General features: G+C 46.5%; 1 protein-coding gene across 6 annotated transcripts in view; it reads right to left on the bottom strand.

The window, feature by feature from the left end:
* Positions 1 to 20,298, bottom strand: part of FGGY (FGGY carbohydrate kinase domain containing) — a 533,714-nt gene that overhangs the window by 312,919 nt on the left and 200,497 nt on the right. For 3 of the 6 annotated variants that reach the window (XM_063939260.1, XM_063939261.1, XM_063939259.1), the window contains one exon: positions 12,963 to 13,114. The exons of 1 other annotated variant lie outside the window; for it this stretch is intronic. In XM_063939260.1, the coding sequence (XP_063795330.1) occupies positions 12,963 to 13,114 (152 nt within the window). Of the gene's footprint in view, positions 1 to 12,962; positions 13,115 to 17,696; positions 17,799 to 20,298 lie in introns of those variants that run through there. 2 more of the 6 variants (XM_063939263.1, XM_063939264.1) reach the window with 2 other exon arrangements.

The following is a 20,298-nucleotide window of genomic DNA, read 5'->3' on the forward strand; positions in this document are numbered from 1 at the left end:
TATAGTCCCCTTCTTCCTGGTTCGTTATCACTGCTCTGAGTGACTCCATCTTGATTTGAACCTTTGTAAGTGTTCAAATTTTTTTAGATTTAGAATAGGTCTCACCTAGCCTTCTGGCTTCAGTACCACAATATAATGTGGAATAATACCCCTTTTCTTGTTGTAGGAGGGGTAATTTGATTATCACCTGCTGGGAATACAGCTTGTGAATTGTTTCCCATACTGCCTCCTTGTCGGAGGGAGACCTTGGTAAACCAGACTTCAGGAGCCTGCGAAGGGGAAACGTCTCGACATTTCAATCTGTACCCCTGGGATACTACATGTAGGATCCAGGGGTCCTGTACGGTCCCAGCGTCATGCTGAGAGCTTGGCAGAAGCGGTGGAACGCTTCTGTTCCTGGGAATGGGCTGCCTGCTGCAGTCTTCTTCCCTTTCCTCTATCCCTGGGCAGATATGACTCTTATAGGGACGAAAGGACTGAGGCTGAAAAGACGGTGTCTTTTTCTGCAGAGATGTGACTTAGGGTAAAAACGGTGGATTTTCCAGCAGTTGCCGTGGCCACCAGGTCCAGATGGACCGACCCCAAATAACTCCTCTTCCTTTATACGGCAATACACCTTTGTGCCGTTTGGAATCTGCATCACCTGACCACTGTCGTGTCCATAAACATCTTCTGGCAGATATGGACATCGCACTTACTCTTGATGCCAGAGTGCAAATATCCCTCTGTGCATCTCGCATATATAGAAAATGCATCCTTTAAATGCTCTATAGTCAATAAAATACTGTCCCTGTCAAGGGTATCAATATTTTTAGTCAGGGAATCCGACCAAGCCACCCCAGCTCTGCACATCCAGGCTGAGGCGATCGCTGGTCGCAGTATAACACCAGTATGTGTGTATATACTTTTTATGATATTTTCCAGCCTCCTGTCAGCTGGCTCCTTGAGGACGGCCCTATCTATAGACGGTACCGCCACTTGTTTTGATAAGCGTGTGAGCGCCTTATCCACCCTAAGGGGTGTTTCCCAACGCGCCCTAACTTCTGGCGGGAAAGGGTATACCGCCCATAATTTTCTATCGGGGGGAACCCACGCATCATCACACACTTCATTTAATTTATCTGATTCAGGAAAAACTACGGTAGTTTTTTCACATCCCACATAATACCCTCTTTTGTGGTACTTGTAGTATCAGAAATATGTAACACCTCCTTCATTGCCCTTAACGTGTGGCCCTAATAAGGAATACGTTTGTTTATTCACCGTCGACACTGGATTCAGTGTCCGTGTCTGTGTCTGTGTCGACCGACTAAAGTAAACGGGCGTTTTAAAAACCCCTGACGGTGTTTCTGAGACGTCTGGACCGGTACTAATTGTTTGTCGGCCGTCTCATGTCGTCAACCGACCTTGCAGCGTGTTGACATTATCACGTAATTCCCTAAATAAGCCATCCATTCCGGTGTCGACTCCCTAGAGAGTGACATCACCATTACAGGCAATTGCTCCGCCTCCTCACCAACATCGTCCTCATACATGTCGACACACACGTACCGACACACAGCACACACACAGGGAATGCTCTGATAGAGGACAGGACCCACTAGCCCTTTGGAGAGACAGAGGGAGAGTTTGCCAGCACACACCAAAAACGCTATAATTATATAGGGACAACCTTATATAAGTGTTTTCCCTTATAGCATCTTTTATATATTTCTAACGCCAAATTAGTGCCCCCCCTCTCTGTTTTAACCCTGTTTCTGTAGTGCAGTGCAGGGGAGAGCCTGGGAGCCTTCCCTCCAGCCTTTCTGTGAGGGAAAATGGCGCTGTGTGCTGAGGAGATAGGCCCCGCCCCTTTTTCGGCGGGCTCGTCTCCCGCTCTTTAATGGATTCTGGCAGGGGTTAAATATCTCCATATAGCCCCCGGAGGCTATATGTGAGGTATTTTTAGCCAAAAAAGGTTTTCATTTGCCTCCCAGGGCGCCCCCCTCCCAGCGCCCTGCACCCTCAGTGACTGCCGTGTGAAGTGTGCTGAGAGGAAATGGCGCACAGCTGCAGTGCTGTGCGCTACCTTAAGAAGACTGAGGAGTCTTCTGCCGCCGATTCTGGACCTCTTCTTGTTTCAGCATCTGCAAGGGGGCCGGCGGCGAGGCTCCGGTGACCATCCAGGCTGTACCTGTGATCGTCCCTCTGGAGCTAATGTCCAGTAGCCAAAGAAGCCAATCCATCCTGCACGCAGGTGAGTTCACTTCTTCTCCCCTAAGTCCCTCGTTGCAGTGATCCTGTTGCCAGCAGGACTCACTGTAAAATAAAAAACCTTAGCTAAACTTTTCTAAGCAGCTCTTTAGGAGAGCCACCTAGATTGCACCCTTCTCGGCCGGGCACAAAAATCTAACTGAGGCTTGGAGGAGGGTCATAGGGGGAGGAGCCAGTGCACACCACCTGATCCTAAAGCTTTACTTTTTGTGCCCTGTCTCCTGCGGAGCCGCTATTCCCCATGGTCCTTTCAGGAACCCCAGCATCCACTAGGACGATAGAGAAAAATAAATATTAATTATGTCAAATACCACAATAGAGAACACCTCCGACTGAGAGTGACAGTATTACGTTCCTGAAACAAGATTTTGATCTAGTTCTAAGATCTAAGCCAGACCTCTCAACAAGGCTGGTAATGTGACTCTCCTGCACCGAATAAGGGTCTGGCACTTTGCCTCGCAGGGGTAGAAATCAAACCGAGTTGTCATTAAGTCTTTCAATGTTGTGACTAGTTCGTTAGATTTATAACCCATTGTCTGTTTCGTAAGACGCAATTATTAAGTGTATTAAATCACTCATTAATCAACTATTCCACAACCTTTATCCTCATTATAATTATTGTGTGTCCTATTCTTAGCATGACATCTGTACTAAGTAATGATTATACAAAGCAAAGAGGGATATTCATAGCTGCTAGAAGTACAGCGCAATAAGCTGGGAGTGTATAATATATGTATCCTTTACGCCACGCATTTGGTGCAATAAATCTCAAGCATTCAGCCGGAATTCTGCAGGAGGGTGATTTATTCTGGCTAAGTAATGGAGAGAGCAAATGGACTTTAAAAAAAAAAAAAAATGATATCCACCTTTCAACAAAATGTACACTCCTAAAGCAAATGTTAATTATACCCCATTAACATAGAACTGTCAAGTGTTGTTATTACTTGTGACCTTACCCTGTCTGCACCTTACTGCCACGCATTTCACTGTTTATAGAGACGTCTCCTCTTCAAGGCAAGCGCTACTTATTTGCCATGTGACCTTCATTCAGACGATGTTTCTTCAGATCAAAAGTAAAACCCATAAGTCAAAAGCAAAAACTACAAAAAGTTTTGTTCTATTTTGATAACCGATCACTGCAACAGCAATCCGCTTCATATACAGCCCCCACAAAAAATAATTAATATTATAGGGAGAGGCATGCCATTAAATATTGCTAAACATTGCTCTACTTTTCTGTAGATATTTACTCTCACTAGCTTAACGTAGTTTTTCTTGTAATCTGCTACTCTACATGTTGTTTCCAGAGTCCCGCAGCAGACACAAATTATATTGTTGTTTTTGAACATTGGGCACTTCTGTTGGCATATTGGAGAAAATAACTTTTTTTTTTTTTTTAAACTGCGGCCTGTATCAGAGTTACAAGGAAATCAAAGAAAATTTGCTCCTGGAACAAACAATGATTTTGCAAAGAAAGGGTGCAAATTATTATTATTATTATTATTTTTTGCATGCATGCATGGAAACTAATAGTACATTGCAGAGCCGGCCATAGGCATAGGCAAAATAGGCAATTGCCTAGGGCATTTGATATGCCTAGGGGCATCATCAGCTTCTGCTGATTAAAATGATATGCGGCATGCCTATATTCTGTATGTAGCATTTCATATGCAGATACAGCCACAGTCTCACACAGTATATTGGCATGCTGCATATCAGTTTAATCAGCAGAAGCTGCTTGTGCATCCTAGCCACATAGCAATGCAAATAAGATGCATTTTCATAAAAAAAGGTGCCCGACGTTAGCATTGATGCAAGATTTGTGAGGACACATCTGTATCCAAGCAGAGGCAGAGGTCACAGTGTTAGTGGAAGTGTGAGTGCTGTGTGCATGTGAGTGGGTTGGTTGTGCAGTAGTGTTCAGAATATGTGTAAGGAGCATTATGTGTGTCATGTAAAAATGCATTAATAATGTGCAACATATGTGTAAAGGGCCACTATGTGTGTCATTAAGTGTATAACGGCATTAATAATGTGCGGCATATGTGTAACAGGTTACTAATGTATGTGTGTCATTATGTGTATAGGGGCACTAATAATGTGCAGCAAATGTGTAGGGGGCACTGTGTGTGTCATTATGTGTATAAGGGCATTAATAATGTGCGGCATATGTGTAAGGGACATTATGTGTAAAAGGGCATTAATAAAGGTTGTCATAATGTGTAAGGTGCATTATGTTTATAAGGACATTAATGTGTCTCATATGTGTAAGGGGCATTACTGTGTGGAATTGTGTATAAATGCAATACTAATGTGTGGCATTATGTGTATAAGGTGCTCTACTATGTGGCGTTGCAAATAGAAAGGGCACTACTGTGTCATCTAATGTGAATAAAGAGCAATAAGGTGTGGTGTAATGTGAATAAGGAGCAATTCAGTGTGATGTAATGTGAATAAGGGGCTCTACTGTGAGGAGTAACGTTTATAAGGTAAAGTGATACTACTGTGGGATGTAATATGAATTATGGACACTATTGCAAGATAAAATAGGAATAAAGTTGCAGTACTGTGTGGCGTAATTGGAATTGGGGTTACTATTGTGTGGCCATGTCCCTTCCCAGCAAGAAGATGCCCCTTTTTGGGCTGTGCGTCAAATGTGCGAACTGTTCCTATTTAAAATATAGGAGGTACAAGGACTGCTATGGGTGAGGGGTAATGGTGCTGGGAAAGATGTGCAAGGTCAGAGGCAGAACCAGCGGTGGTGCTAGGGGGCACCAGCCAAAATCTTGCCTAGGGCATCATATTGGTTAGGGCCGGCTCTGGTACATTGTTATGTAGCAAACAAATGCTGGGCAGCTTTGTTTTCACACCGAAATTTGGAATGACACTAGGACACGCCCCTTCCCAACTCATCTGCGGCACAACACGGTCTTACTAAGGTGCAATTTGCTCCTTTTACTGGCTCCTAACTATGAATCGGGGATCTATATATATAATTAATGGGGAAAAAATAAGATTTTAAACCTACCGGTAAATCTATTTCTCCTAGTCCGTAGAGGATGCTGGGGACTCCGTAAGGACCATGGGGTATAGACGGGCTCCGCAGGAGATAGGGCACCTAAAAAGAACTTTGGCTATGGGTGTGCACTGGCTCCTCCCTCTATGCCCCTCCTCCAGACCTCAGTTAGAGAACTGTGCCCAGAGGAGATGGACAATACAAGGCAGGATTTAGCAATCCAAGGGCAAGATTCATACCAGCCCACACCAATCATACCATGTAACCTGGAACATACATAACCAGTTAACAGTATGAACAAACGACAGTAACGGTCCAAGACCGATGTCAACTGTAACATAACCCTTATGTAAGCAACAACTATATACAAGTCTTGCAGAGTTTCCGCACTGGGACGGGCGCCCAGCATCCTCTACGGACTAGGAGAAATAGATTTACCGGTAGGTTTAAAATCTTATTTTCTCTTACGTCCTAGAGGATGCTGGGGACTCCGTAAGGACCATGGGGTTTATACCAAAGCATCCAATCGGGCGGGAGAGTGCGTATGACTCCGCAACACCGACTGAGCAAACGCTAGGTCCTCATCAGCCAGGGTATCAAACTTGTAGAATTTAGCAAAAGTGTTTGACCCCGACCAAGTCGCCGCTCGGCAAAGTTGTAATGCCGAGACGCCTCGGGCAGCCGCCCAAGAAGAGCCCACCTTCCTAATGGAATGGGCCTTAACCGAATTTGGTACCGGCAATCGAGCCGTAGAGTGAGCCTGCTGAATCGTATTACAGATCCAGCGAGCAATAGTCTGCTTCGAAGCAGGAGCGCCAATCTTACTGGCCGCATACAGGACAAACAGAGCCTCTGTTTTCCTAATTCTAACCGTCCTGGCTACATAAATTTTTAAGGCCCTGACTACGTCCAGGGATCTGGAATCCTCCAGGTCACTTGTAGCCACAGGCACCACAATAGGTTGATTCATATGGAACGAAGAAACCACTTTAGGCAAAAATTGCGGACGTGTCCTCAATTCAGCTCGATCCACATGAAAAATCAAGTAGGGGCTCTTGTGTGACAATGCCGCCAATTCTGACACTCGCCTTGCTGATGCTAAGGCCAACAACATGACCACCTTCCAGGTAAGAAATTTCAACTCAACCTTGTTAAACGGTTCAAACCAGTGTGATTTTAGGAACTGCAACACCACGTTCAGGTCCCATGGTGCCACTGGAGGCACAAAAGGGGGCTGGATGTGCAGTACTCCCTTTACAAACGTCTGGACTTCTGGAAGAGAAGCCAATTCCTTCTGAAAGAAAATAGAGAGGGCCGAAATCTGTACCTTAACAGAGCCTAATTTCAGGCCCATTTCCACTCCTGTCTGTAGGAAGTGGAGAAAACGACCCAGATGAAAATCTTCCGTAGGTGCATTCTTGGTTTCACACCAAGACACATACTGTCGCCAGATACGGTGATAATGCTTAACCGTCACCTCCTTCCTAGCCTTTATTAAAGTAGGGATGACCTCATTTTTTCGCTAGGATTCGGCGTTCAACCGCCATGCCGTCAAACATAACCGCGGTAAGTCTTGAAATACACAGGGCCCCTGCTGCAACAGGTCTTCCCTCAGAGGAAGAGGCCAGGGATCTCCTGTGAGCATCTCTTGCAGATCCGAGTACCAGGCCCTTCGAAGCCAGTCTGGGACAATGAGTATCGTTCCTACTCTTCTTCGTCTTATGATCCTCAACACTTTTGTGATGAGAGGAAGAGGAGGAAACACGTAGACCGATTTGAACACCCACGGTGTTACCAGAGCGTCTACTGCTATTGCCTGAGGGTCCCGAGACCTGGCGCAGTACCTCCGAAGTTTTTTGTTGAGGCGTGACACCATCATGTCTATTTGAGGAGTTCCCAAAAGATGTGTTACTTCTGCAAAGACTTCTTGATGAAGTCCCCACTCTCCTGGATGGAGATCGTGCTGCTGAGGAAGTCTGCTTCCCAGTTGTCCACTCCCGGAATGAAGACAGCTGACAGAGCGCTTACATGATTTTCCGCCCAGCGAAGGATCCTTGTGGCTTCCGCCATCGCGACTCTGCTTTTTGTCCCGCCTTGGCGGTTCACATGAGCCACTGCTGTGACATTGTCTGACTGAATCAGAACCGGTAGGTTTCGAAGAAAACTCTCCGCTTGTCGAAGGCCGTTGTAAATGGCCCTGAGTTCCAACACATTCATGTGTAGACAGGACTCCTGGTCTGACCAAAGACCCTGAAATTTTTTTACCTGTATGACCGCTCCCCATCCTCGGAGGCTCGCATCCGTGGTAACCAGGATCCAATCCTGAATTCCGAACCTGCGACCCTCCAGGAGGTGAGCACTTTGCAACCACCACAGGAGGGACACTCTGGTCCCTGGGGACAGAGTTATTTTCCGATGTAAGTGCAGATGGGACCCGGACCACTTGTCCAGAAGGTCCATTGCATGGAACCTTCCGAAGGGAATGGCCTCGTAGGCCGCCACCATTTTCCCCAGAACTCGAGTGCATTGGTGAACTGACACCCTTTTCGGTTTTAGCAGGTCTCTGACCATGTTCTGGATGTCCTGGGCTTTCTCTATTGGGAGGAAGACCTTCATTTGTTCCGTATCCAGTATCATACCTAGGAACGGTAGTTGAGTTGTCGGAATCAACTGTGACTTTGGTAGATTTAGAATCCAACCGTGTTGCTGGAGCACTCTCAGCGAGAGCGCCACACTGCTCTGCAATTTCTCCCTTGATCTCGCTTTTATCAGGAGATCGTCCAAGTATGGGATAATTGTGACTCCATGCTTGCGCAGGACCACCATCATTTCCGCCATTATCTTGGTGAAAATCCTCGGGGCCGTGGAGAGTGCAAACGGCAACGTCTGAAATTGGTAATGACAATCCTGTACAGCGAATCTCAGGTATTCCTGATGGGGGGCATATATGGGGACATGAAGGTACGCATCCTTTATGTCCAGAGACACCATAAACTCCCCCTCCTCCATGTTGGCTATTATCGCTCTGAGAGATTCCATTTTGAATTTGAATCTTTTTATGTACAGGTTTAGGGATTTCAGATTCAAAATAGGTCTGACCGAACCGTCCAGTTTCGGGACCACAAATAGGGTTGAGTAGTAACCTCTTCCCTGCTGGTGCAGGGGAACCTTTATTATCACTTGCTGTATACACAGCGTTTGAATTGCAGCTAACACTATATCCCTTTCCGATGTGGAAGCTGGTAGGGCCGATTTCAAAAATCGGCGCGGGGGCACCTCCTCGAATTCCAATTTGTAACCCTGGGAAACTATTTCCAACACCCAGGGATTCAGGTCCGAACTGACCCAGGCCTGACTGAAAAGTCGAAGACGTGCCCCCACCGGTGCGGACTCCCTCAGGGGAGCCCCAGCGTCATGCTGTGGGTTTTGGAGCAGCCGGGGAGGACTTTTGTTCCTGGGCACCTGCCGAAGCAGGTGCTCTCTTGCCTCTGCCCTTACCTCTGGCGAGGAAAGAGGATCCCCGACCTCTTTTGGACTTGTGCGACCGAAAGGACTGCATCTGATAGGGTGTTACTTTCTTTTGCTGTTGGGGAATATATGGTAAAAAATTTGATTTACCTGCTGTAGCTGTGGAAACCAGGTCCGTCAGCCCATCCCCAAACAATACATCACCCTTATAGGGTAGTACTTCCATATGTTTTTTGGAATCCGCATCACCCGTCCATTGGCGAGTCCATAAGGATCTTCTCGCTGAGACAGACATGGCATTGGCCCTATAAGCTAGCAATCCAATGTCCCTTTGAGCATCCCTCATAAATAAGACTACGTCTTTAATATGGGCTAGAGTTAGGAATATAGTATCCTTATCCATATTATCAAATTGATCTGTCAGCTCATCTGTCCAAGCTGCAATTGCGCTACACACCCATGCCGACGCAATTGTCGGTCTTAGCACAGCACCCGTATGAGAATAAATACACTTTAAGGTAGTTTCTTGCCTGCGATCTGCAGCGTCCTTAAGGGCCGCTGTGTCAGGAGACGGTAGCGCCACTTTCTTGGACAAGCGCGTCAGGGCCTTGTCCACAGTGGGGGGTGATTCCCAAATTTCCCTGTCCTGCTTAGGGAAAGGGTATGCCATATAAATTCTTTTGGGGATCTGCGATCTCTTATCCGGAGTCTCCCAAGCTTTTCCAAAGAATTCATTTAATTCATGAGATGTGGGAAAGTTAATAATCTGGTTTTTTTCCTTAAACATGTGTACCCTTGTGTCGGGGACCGAGGGTTCATCCACAATATACAACACATCCCTTATTGCCACAATCATACACTGAATGGTTGTAGTCACCCTAGGGTGCAATTTTACTTCGTCATAGTCGACACTGGAATCAGAATCCGTGTCGGTAGTAGTGTCTTGTGTTAAGGGACGCTTTTGAGACCCCGACGGGCCCTGTGAGTCGGTCCAATCCGAGGATTGACCCCCTGATGTCCCCCCTAAATCAGCCTTATCAAGCCTTTTATGTAAAGATGCCACACTTGCATTCAACATATGCCACATGTCCATCCAATCTGGAGTCGGCACAACCGATGGGGACACACCACACATTTGCTCCACCTCCTCCTTGGAGAAGCCTTCCGCCTCAGACATGTCGACACACACGTACCGACACCCCACACACACAGGGATTAACCTATAAGGGGACAAAACCCCAACCAGGTCCTAAGGAGAGACAGAGAGAGAGTATGCCAGCACACACCAGCGCTTAAAAACACTGGAAAAAATATGTCCAGATAGCGCTTTTATATATATAATAAGCCAATTCCCACTCACTGCGTCGCTAATGTGCCCCCCTCCTCTTTTTTCCAGCCTGTGAAGTTCAGCAGGGGAGAGACCAGGGAGCCAGCGTTTTCCTCATGCAGCTTCTGTGGAGAAAATGGCGCTGGTTTGTGCTGAGGATCAAGCCCCGCCCACCCGACGGCGGGCTTCGGTCCCAGTGATTTTTCAATAAAATGGCGGGGGATCATAGATTTACTGCCTCCGCAGCCTAATCAAACTGTATTTGGCCAAAATGTGAGGTTTATTGCTGCCCAGGGCGCCCCCCCCTGCGCCCTGCACCCTTCAGTGCTGCTCAGTGTGTGTGTGACTGGGAGCAATGGCGCGCAGCTTACCGCTGCGCGCCTTACCTCATGAAGATCTGATGTCTTCTGCCGCCTAAGATGTCTTCTGTCTTCTCATCCGGCTTCTATCTTCGGCATCTGTGAGGAGGACGGCGGCGCGGCTCCGGGACGAACCCCAGGTGAGACCTGTGTTCCGACTCCCTCTGGAGCTAATGGTGTCCAGTAGCCTAAGAAGCAGTACCCAACTTGACAAGCCAGCTCTGCTTCTCTCTCCTCGGTCCCATGATGCAGGGAGCCTGTTGCCAACAGGACTCCCTGAAAATAAAAAAACTAACAAAATTCTTTTTCCACAGAAAACTCTGGAGAGCTCTCTGCAGTGCACCCATTCTCCTCTGGGCACAAGATCTAACTGAGGTCTGGAGGAGGGGCATAGAGGGAGGAGCCAGTGCACACCCATAGTCAAAGTTCTTTTTAGGTGCCCTATCTCCTGCAGAGCCCGTCTATACCCCATGGTCCTTACGGAGTCCCCAGCATCCTCTAGGACGTAAGAGAAATTATCATAATGCAGGGGAGGGCTGACACCCATGGACCCTGGGAGCAGGGCCGGTTCCGGGGCTTCTTGCGCCCGGGCGGCATTAGGGGGCGTGGCTTCATACAGGGGGCGTGGTCAGTTACGCCCCCTGTACTGTAGTAGGCTGTGCGGTGCGCGATTACGTCATCGCGCACCGCACAGCAAAGGTCCTCTCCACGAAGGAAAACTAGACGCTAAGCGTCTAGTTCCCTTCGTGGAGAGGACCTTTGCTGTACGGTGCGCGATGACGTCAACGCGCACCGCACATCATTACAGTTAAGGTCCTCTCCAGGAAGGGAAGCTAGATGCGGGCTTCACAGCAGGCAGCCCACGAAGGGAAACTAGACGCGTAGCGTCTAGTTTCCCTTCACAGGATAGCGGGCAGCGGGGGGCACCACAGCAGCAGCGGATCTTGCCATGGTGCAGCGCCCTCTGGATGGCGCCGGCGCCCCGGGCAAAAGTCCTGCTTGACCGTGACAAGATCCGCTACTGCCTGGGAGTTTGGTGTAGGGGCGGTGTCGCAACCATTTCGGGGTTGTGTCACAGCTTGCAACTGCAGTCATATATGCAGTTAAAATAGCTCTGTTGTTTTACTTACGACGACCATGTGGGGTTTCTCAGAAAGTCGATTATCGGCCAATGGGGGTCATTCCGACCCGTTCACACGCAGTGGTTCATCGCTGCGGTGCGAACGCGTCACAACTGCGCATGCACGGCGGCTGCATTGCGCACGCGCGTCATTGCCCGGCGACAGCAGCAACCATAATAAAGAAGAAAGTGATCGCTAGCGCGATCACAAGAAGATTGACAGCGGGGAGGCGTTCCGGGGTGTCTACTCACCGTTTTCCGGGCGTGGAGTTCCGAATGCAGTCGTGTCCAGGCGTTTGGAGGGCAGATGTCTGACGTCAAATCCGGGACCTGCATCGCTGGATCGATTGCACAGGGTAAGTAACTGCAGGGGCTAGTCTACTTCTGCACAAAACTTTTTTAGCATAGCAGGGCTGCACAAGCGATCGCAGCCCTGCTATGCTAAAATACACTCCCCCATAGGCGGCGTCTAGTTGATCGCACAAGAAGCAAAAAGCTGCTACGTGCGATCAACTCGGAATGACCCCCAATGTGCATCCGTTGGATGCGTCATCGTATGCAAGCGGCGGATCTGAGATGTTACCAGTAGGCGTCGCAATACAAATCCTGGCGGCTGCGACATTTGCATATTTTCGCAAAACCATTGTGTACGGAATCGCAACTGTGATTGCATTTGCTTCCATCTCTGAATCAGGCCTACATGAGAGCCGGACATCACTATCCGGCTGAAATGTGTCCCCCATAGGCCTGAGGATGTACAAGCCAGATGTATTACAGGTTGAGTATCCCTTATCCAAAATGCTTGGGACCAGAGGTATTTTGGATATCGGATTTTTCCGTATTTTGGAATAATTGCATACCATAATGAGATATCATGGTGATGGGACCTAAATCTAAGCACAGAATGCATTTATGTTTTATATGCACCTTATACACACAGCCTGAAGGTAATTTTAGCCAATATTTTTTATAACTTTGTGCATTAAACAAAGTGTGTCTACATTCACACAATTCATTTATGTTTCATATGCACCTTATATACACAGTCTGAAGGTCATTTAATACAATATTTTTAATAACTGTGTGTATTAAACAAAGTTTGTGTACATTGAGCCATCAGAAAACAAAAGTTTCACTATCTCACTCTCGCTCAAAAAAGTCCGTATTTCGGAATATTCCGTATTTCGGATATTTGGATATGGGATACTCAACCTGTATATTCATATTATCGACACAGCACAGACAGGATCTCATTACAAAGTCAGTCCTCCATAGTCCATGGAATGCTAGACTAATCCTATCTCATGTGTTCCTCCCACAGGCAATGGTCTAGCTGGCATCAGTGGACGCTGGCGCTGCACCTGAATATAATATACTTTCCCTGCTACACATGTAATGTAGCTTCTGTTCGCCACTTACTTCCTTCAGCCAGAGGAGTTTGGGGGGCTGCATCTCCACAGACATCACTCCGCCAACATAATTCAACACCTCATGCCTGGTTCCATTAATCCGATCTACCTGGCTTCCACCCCGATGATCCATCCACATTATAACATTCCTTTTATGGTCACCTTAAAAGACAACAAAGTCCAACATTCAGTAATTCCAGGGACAGCAAATACGGGATCCGGTCTCTAGGTCAACACTATCTAGGTCGACCACTATTGGTTGACAGTAACTAGGTCGACAGGGTTTCTAGGTTGACAGGGTCTCTAGGTCGACAGGTCAAAAGGTTGACATGGGCATTATAACCATCCTATAAATGTATGCCTCGGATTACTAATACTAACTGCTGGAAAAGACCTATAAACAGAGAGGACTGCTTGCTGTAATCAGACATAACACCTATACGGGGGGCTTCTCTGAGACACAATGCTTTTTCAGAGGAGTCTAGGACAGGGAAATTGTCCACAAGGGCTGTGGAATTGTTACTAGTAATTGGAAAATTTAAGCTGTAAGGCTACGACTACAAAGCAAGGGAGCCGGTGTATTCTCGTGGTGATCAATAAAAGCCGCCTTTAAAAAAATAACAGTGATCCAGGTATAAGAGACCCTTTCATTCATAAATAAAAATATTAAGTTGCACACAAATTTCCCAGATTTGCCTGCTAAGCAATTGGGTGTGATCCATTGCCCAGCCTGAATTGTGTGACATTACATTGTCAGTGAGAGGTATGTGTAGTGGATGTTATAATGGTAAGGGGGCACTGTAATGTGGCACAATATGAACTGGGGGGCACTGTAATGTGGCCCAATATGAACTGGGGGACACTGTAATGTGGCACAATATGAACTGGGGGGCACTGTAATGTGGCCCAATATGAACTGGGGACACACTATGTCATAATGCTTGCTTTCAGCCCTACAATACATAATGGGGGTAATTCCAAGTTGATCGCAGCAGGATTTTTTTTAGCAGTTGGGCAAAACCATGTGCACTGCAGGGGAGGCAGATATAACATGTGCAGATAGAGTCAGATTTGGGTGGGTTATTTTATTTCTGTGCAGGGTAAATACTGGCTGCTTTATTTTTACACTGCAATTTAGATTGCAGATTGAACACACCACACCCAAATCTAACTCTCTCTGCACATGTTATATCTGCCTCCCCTGCAGTGCACATGGTTTTGCCCAACTGCTAAAAAAAATCCTGCTGCGATCAACTTGGAATTACCCCCAATGTAAACTAAGGAAAAAAGACTTGGGCACTAACATGGGGCATATTATTAACTAGGGCATCACTATAATTCAGAAAATTAACCAGGGCACTACTATGGGGCACAAAATGAATAACTGCTGCAGAGAGGCATCTCTAAAGAATCATTGGGACAGGCGCCCCTTAAATGTGTTACTATGGGGCCCACAAAGTTCTGGTTACGCCCCTGAACAAACCTCTTTATCTTCTTTTAGCATTTTTTAGTAACTGATACCAGTCAGATCACCTCTTCCTATGGCTTTAAGTGAATCCTATAATACACTGCTCAAAAAAATAAAGGGAACACTAAAATAACACATCCTAGATCTGAATGAATGAAATATTCTTATTAAATACTTTGTTCTTTACATAGTTGAATGTGCTGACAACAAAATCACACAAAAATTATCAATGGAAATCAAATCTATTAACCCATGGAGGTCTGGATTTGGAGTCACACTCAAAATTAAAGTGGAAAAACACACTACAGGCTGATCCAACTTTGATGTAATGTCCTTAAAACAAGTCAAAATGTGGCTCAGTAGTGTGTGTGGCCTCCACGTGCCTGTATAACATCCCTACAACGCCTGGGCATGCTCCTGATGAGGTGGCGGATGGTCTCCTGAGGGATCTCCTCCCAGACCTGGACTAAAGCATCCGCCAACTCCTGGACAGTCTGTGGTGCAATGTGGTGTTGGTGGATGGAGCAAGACATGATGTCCCAGATGTGCTCAATTGGATTCAGGTCTGGGGAACGGGCGGGCCAGTCCATAGCATCAATGCCTTCGTCTTGCAGGAACTGCTGACACACTCCAGCCACATAAGGTCTAGCATTGTCTTGTATTAGGAGGAACCCAAGGCCAACCGCACCAGCATATGGTCTGACAAGGGGTCAGAGGATCTCATCTCGGTACCTAATGGCAGTCAGGCTACCTCTGGCGAGCACATGGAGGGCTGTGCGGCCCCTCAAAGAAATGCCACCCCACACCATTACTGACCCACTGCCAAACCGGTCATGCTGGAGGATGTTGCAGGCAGCAGAACGTTCTCCTTGGCGTCTCCAGACTCTGTCACGTCTGTCACATGTGCTCAGTGAGAACCTGCTTTCATCTGTGAAGAGCACAGGGCGCCAGTGGCGAATTTGCCAATCTTGGTGTTCTCTGGCAAATGCCAAACGTCCTGCACGGTGTTGGGCTGTAAGCACAACCCCAACCTGTGGACGTCGGGCCCTCATACCACCCTCATGGAGTCTGTTTCTGATCGTTTGAGTAGACACATGCACATTTGTGGCTTGCTGGAGGTCATTTTGCAGGGCTCTGGCAGTGCTCCTCCTGTTCCTCCTTGCACAAAGGCGGAGGTAGCGGTCCTGCTGCTGGGTTGCTGCCCTCCTACGGCCTCCTCCGCGTCTCCTGATGTACTGGCCTGTCTCCTGGTAGCGCCTCCATGCTCTGGACACTACGCTGACAGACACAGCAAACCTTCTTGCCACAGCTCGCATTGATGTGCCATCCTGGATGAGCTGCACTACCTGAGCCACTTGTGTGTGTTGTAGCGAGGTCATACCGGCACGTGGAGGCCACACACACTACTGAGCCTCATTTTTACTTGTTTTAAGGACATTACATCAAAGTTGGATCAGCCTGTAGTGTGTTTTTCCACTTTAATTTTGAGTGTGACTCCAAATCCAGACCTCCATGGGTTAATAAATTTGATTTCCATTGATAATTTTTGTGTGATTTTGTTGTCAGCACATTCAACTATGTAAAGAACAAAGTATTTAATAAGAATATTTCATTCATTCAGATCTAGGATGTGTTATTTTAGTGTTCCCTTTATTTTTTTGAGCAGTGTACTTCCAAAAGTTAATTTGGAGTAGACACTACAGTGTACACCTTTGGGACACAGTTCAGGGGATGTACAAGAGAATCTTCTCAATGACCCTCTGTATGAATTTGTTCTGGGTCTACATAAAAAGTAGATTTACTAGCGGGTGGGAAAAGTCTTCACTGTCTTAGTAACCCCAATCAGTCCTTAAGCAGTAATGACCCATTTTTCACTTTGATAGACTGATATTCGGTGTATTTAGATAATGACACAAGGCAACACCTCATTTCTCAAAGCTTGTCACCACCTCTGCTCATATATGATAGTCAAAATAAGTTCTACTCCCAGACATGGGCCAGTTACTCAGGTAAAAGAGACCGTGCCAAAGAAAAACAAATCTGACACAACAGCAAAATATGATTCATCCTATACATATATTATACATATGATATCACAGTGTGAGTCAGGGAAGTGCATTAAGGAACATCACATTACCCACTACTTGCTGATTGACTGTTCTGTCTATAAGGGAGCTCCAGGGCCAATTTTTAGAGTTAGAAGTAAATCTTGTTTCTCAATCCTTTCAATAAGAGATATATATATATATATATATATATATATATACACAGACAGACACACACACACATATATATATATATATATATATATATATATATATATATATATGTATATATACACACACATACCACAACATATGTGGCTTTCTATGCCACGACGGGGGCGTGCTCCAAGGCCAGGCCCCCTAGACTCACAGCACGCCCCTGTGAGCATGGCCCCTTTCTGCGCAACCATGCACCCCACACGAATTAAATGCCAGGACTGTATGACAGCCCCAGTCCATCCCTGTGTTTGATGTTAGACGTTTGCTTCCCCAGTATAACAGGAGCCTCAAATTATTACGCTCTTCCTCTATATCACTCAGCCAGGACGGTAGCTGGGAGACCGTGCGCCCTGTACAGGGCCCGTCCCTCACGCCTGTGATGTCATTACATAATAATGAGGGGGGGTAGCTGCCAGGACCATGAAGAAGATGCGCTACGGGGTCAGAATAAATCAAGTGTCTGTCTGGAGCATGAAGTGCCCACCAGGGAAATGCAATGGCAGAGGGTCCACTGAAGGGGTGTGACAAGCCATTGGGTAGGGTGGGCATCAACGGGAGGGGTATAGCATAGTGTTATACAGCCTCAAATTCCCAGACACAGTACTGCACCTCCTTCACTCTAATAATAATTATAAATAATCTGTGTCCATAGAATAAAAATCATAATCTGTGCCAATGTAATCAGTGCCCCTTTAGTCTAATAATTATCTGTGTCCACTTTAGTCTAATCATATGAAAATGTGACCATTAAGTAGAATAGTAATCATACTGTATGTGCCCCCTTTACTAGAATAGTAATATGTGCCCCCTTTATGTTCCCATCAGTATAAGAAATATTTAATATAATGTCTCATTTTGCATATTTATAATACATAATCTGTGCACCTTTTAGTTACTTATTTTTGCCCCTTTTATTAAATTATTTGCCCATATTTTCTGTAGTGTAGTGATCCCAAACCCACCTCCCCTCACTCTCTTCCTCCTCCCAACCCCCCCTGCTCTTGGACCCTACAGTAATATGCTTTAGGACCTCACTCCTCTCCACAGTCAGTACATCATGGGTGGCTTCTCCTGACTGGCTCCTCCTACCCCCAACTGCCTTGCTTAGTGATGGCCATCCAAGGGTTCACCATCGATGTCGCCATTGGTACTTTCCACGGATGGCAGGAAACCACTGGTGGAGTAAGCTGAGCTCTGAAGCAGAGGTGAGCATAGGAATTTACAAGGCAATCAGCAGGGCCCATCAGACTCAGAATTAACACCGCCAGACACCGTTCAGAATGGTCAAGCCAAAGTGAAACTAGAAGATGGAATCGGAACGTGACACCTCTGCTATAGTGCCAGTTCCACTGTGACATTACTTTTTTGTGCAGTAATATTTTATTTAGTTACAGTAGCTGAAGTGAGATGTACAGGACAGGTTTGTCATGCTGAAATGAGCATCGATTTCTTCTGTAAGTGCATTTTGTAACATTAATAAGTTACATTACTAATATTGATTTAAAATGATCCAATGTCAGGGATTGTTTACCAACATACGCCCGTGTTACTGATTCCCGGGTATCTCATTGCACCTGGCAGGTGGCCCTGTACGAAGAAGACTTCAACTGGAAAATAACATAGCTCGCAAGAGTCTCCCATACCCCCCAGAAGGGGTACAGCGGTCACTGCACTGGGCGCTAGCAGACCCCGGCTCCGCATAATAAGGCATGTACAGGACATAACTGTAACTTTAAGGAACTGCTCCTTTTTTATCTGTCAAATGTAGCAATTCAGGTAATATAAATGAATGTACAAAAGGAGTTCTTGTTAGAGGACATCAGACCTTACTATAGGAGAGATGTATCAAGGGGATGCGTTCAGCATCCCAGCTGTCGGGATGTCAGTGGTCATGTGACTGTTGCCGCATTCCCAACAACACTCAGGAGACCGGAGCCGGATCACCGACAGCCCAAAGGTGAATATCTGGGGTTAGGGTTAGGCACTAGGGGGGTGGTTAGCCTTATCCCCCACCCCCCAAGGGTAGAAATACTTACCCCCCTTCCAATGTCGGGGATGCCATGGTCGGTCATGTGACTGACGGAATTTAGTATGTATTCTGTATCAAGCATTCTAAAGATTAGTGAAGTGCACAAGTTGCCTATAGCAACCTATCAGATTCTACCTATAATTTTATAAAACAGAGGTAGGCATCCTGCGGAACTGCCACCTGCTATGGAAATACTATTCCAATAAATTCTAAAAACGTCTGTGTGTGTGTGCCAGAATGTTAATGTTTTGTGGTTGGGAGAGATATCGCTCACTGGGGAAGAGTTTGGATGAGTGCCGCTAGACCTGGAGGTATCCTACCTCCTTGTGCAGATATGGAAAGGAAAAATGGACAGCGCACTTTAGGGATGTGGATACCAGGAGAAAGGGGAGAGGGGGGAGGGAAAGGGTGACAAATGCAAAATGTCTATTTTTGCATAAGGAGTGTCAATGATGGATGTAAGCCCTATGTGTACAATGATAATCGTGAGACAAAATGAACTGTATTTGTTTATTGTTTTGGTTTATATGAAACCCTCTTCAGGTATGTCGTGCAGACTACCCTTTATAGGTGTACCCTCCTGAATGGTACACTTTTTCCCAGACCCTTGTAGTCAATAAGTCTAAAATGCCACTATCAGGTGTGTCTTGCAGACCACCCTTTATAGGTATACCCTCCTAATGGTATACATTGTTCAGAAGGACCCCAGCTGGGGTTAATGTCGGGTGTACCCTGGTGAGGGTCACCTTTACCATAGGTGTGGTGTGCCTATGTGCTTCTGAGTGGTCTCTGTTAGTCTGATGTAAATGAGTGTGACAGTTTGCGGCGTCCCGCCTGTCAGACTCTTCCTGTTGTGCTCGGCTGGAGGTAGCGCCACACCCGCTACCTCCAGCCGAGCACAACAGGAAGAGTCTGACAGGCGGCACGACATACCTGAAGAGGGTTTCATATAAACCAAAACAATAAACAAATACAGTTCATTTTGTCTCACGATTATCATTGTACACATAGGGCTTACATCCATCATTGACACTCCTTATGCAAAAATAGACATTTTGCATTTGTCACCCTTTCCCTCCCCCCTCTCCCCTTTCTCCTGGTATCCACATCCCTAAAGTGCGCTGTCCATTTTTCCTTTCCAGAATGTTAATGCAACTTTAGCATTGGCTTTTACGTAGGTCAAGCCATGTCCCTATGTTTTTGCGGGAAATTATAGATACTGCTGACTCGTCTACTATCCTGGAATGTCCAGGAGACTCCCTAACCTTGGGTTGCTCAACAGGACGCCCGGAAAGGTAGGCAAGTCTCCAGGAGACACCTGTGGATGACTGCCGCCATCCACTACCCAAGGACAGGTGTCCTATTTTGTAATTCCGGTGACTGCAGCATTGTGTAGTAGGGGGGCCACATTGAAGCAATCATGTTGCTATACTTGCCCCTCCTCCCAAAGCGCCCATTTTGCTGCGCCAAGTCTTGCACTTCATACCTGGCTGAAAAGTAGGCAGATATGAGATATGGGTAACACCAGTTATACATGTGACTTTTCCCTATGTACTGTTTGCATGCATGTGTGTCATGGGAGGAA

The sequence above is a fragment of the Pseudophryne corroboree genome, chromosome 9, assembly GCF_028390025.1.
Source record: "Pseudophryne corroboree isolate aPseCor3 chromosome 9, aPseCor3.hap2, whole genome shotgun sequence".
Lineage (NCBI taxonomy): Eukaryota > Metazoa > Chordata > Amphibia > Anura > Myobatrachidae > Pseudophryne > Pseudophryne corroboree.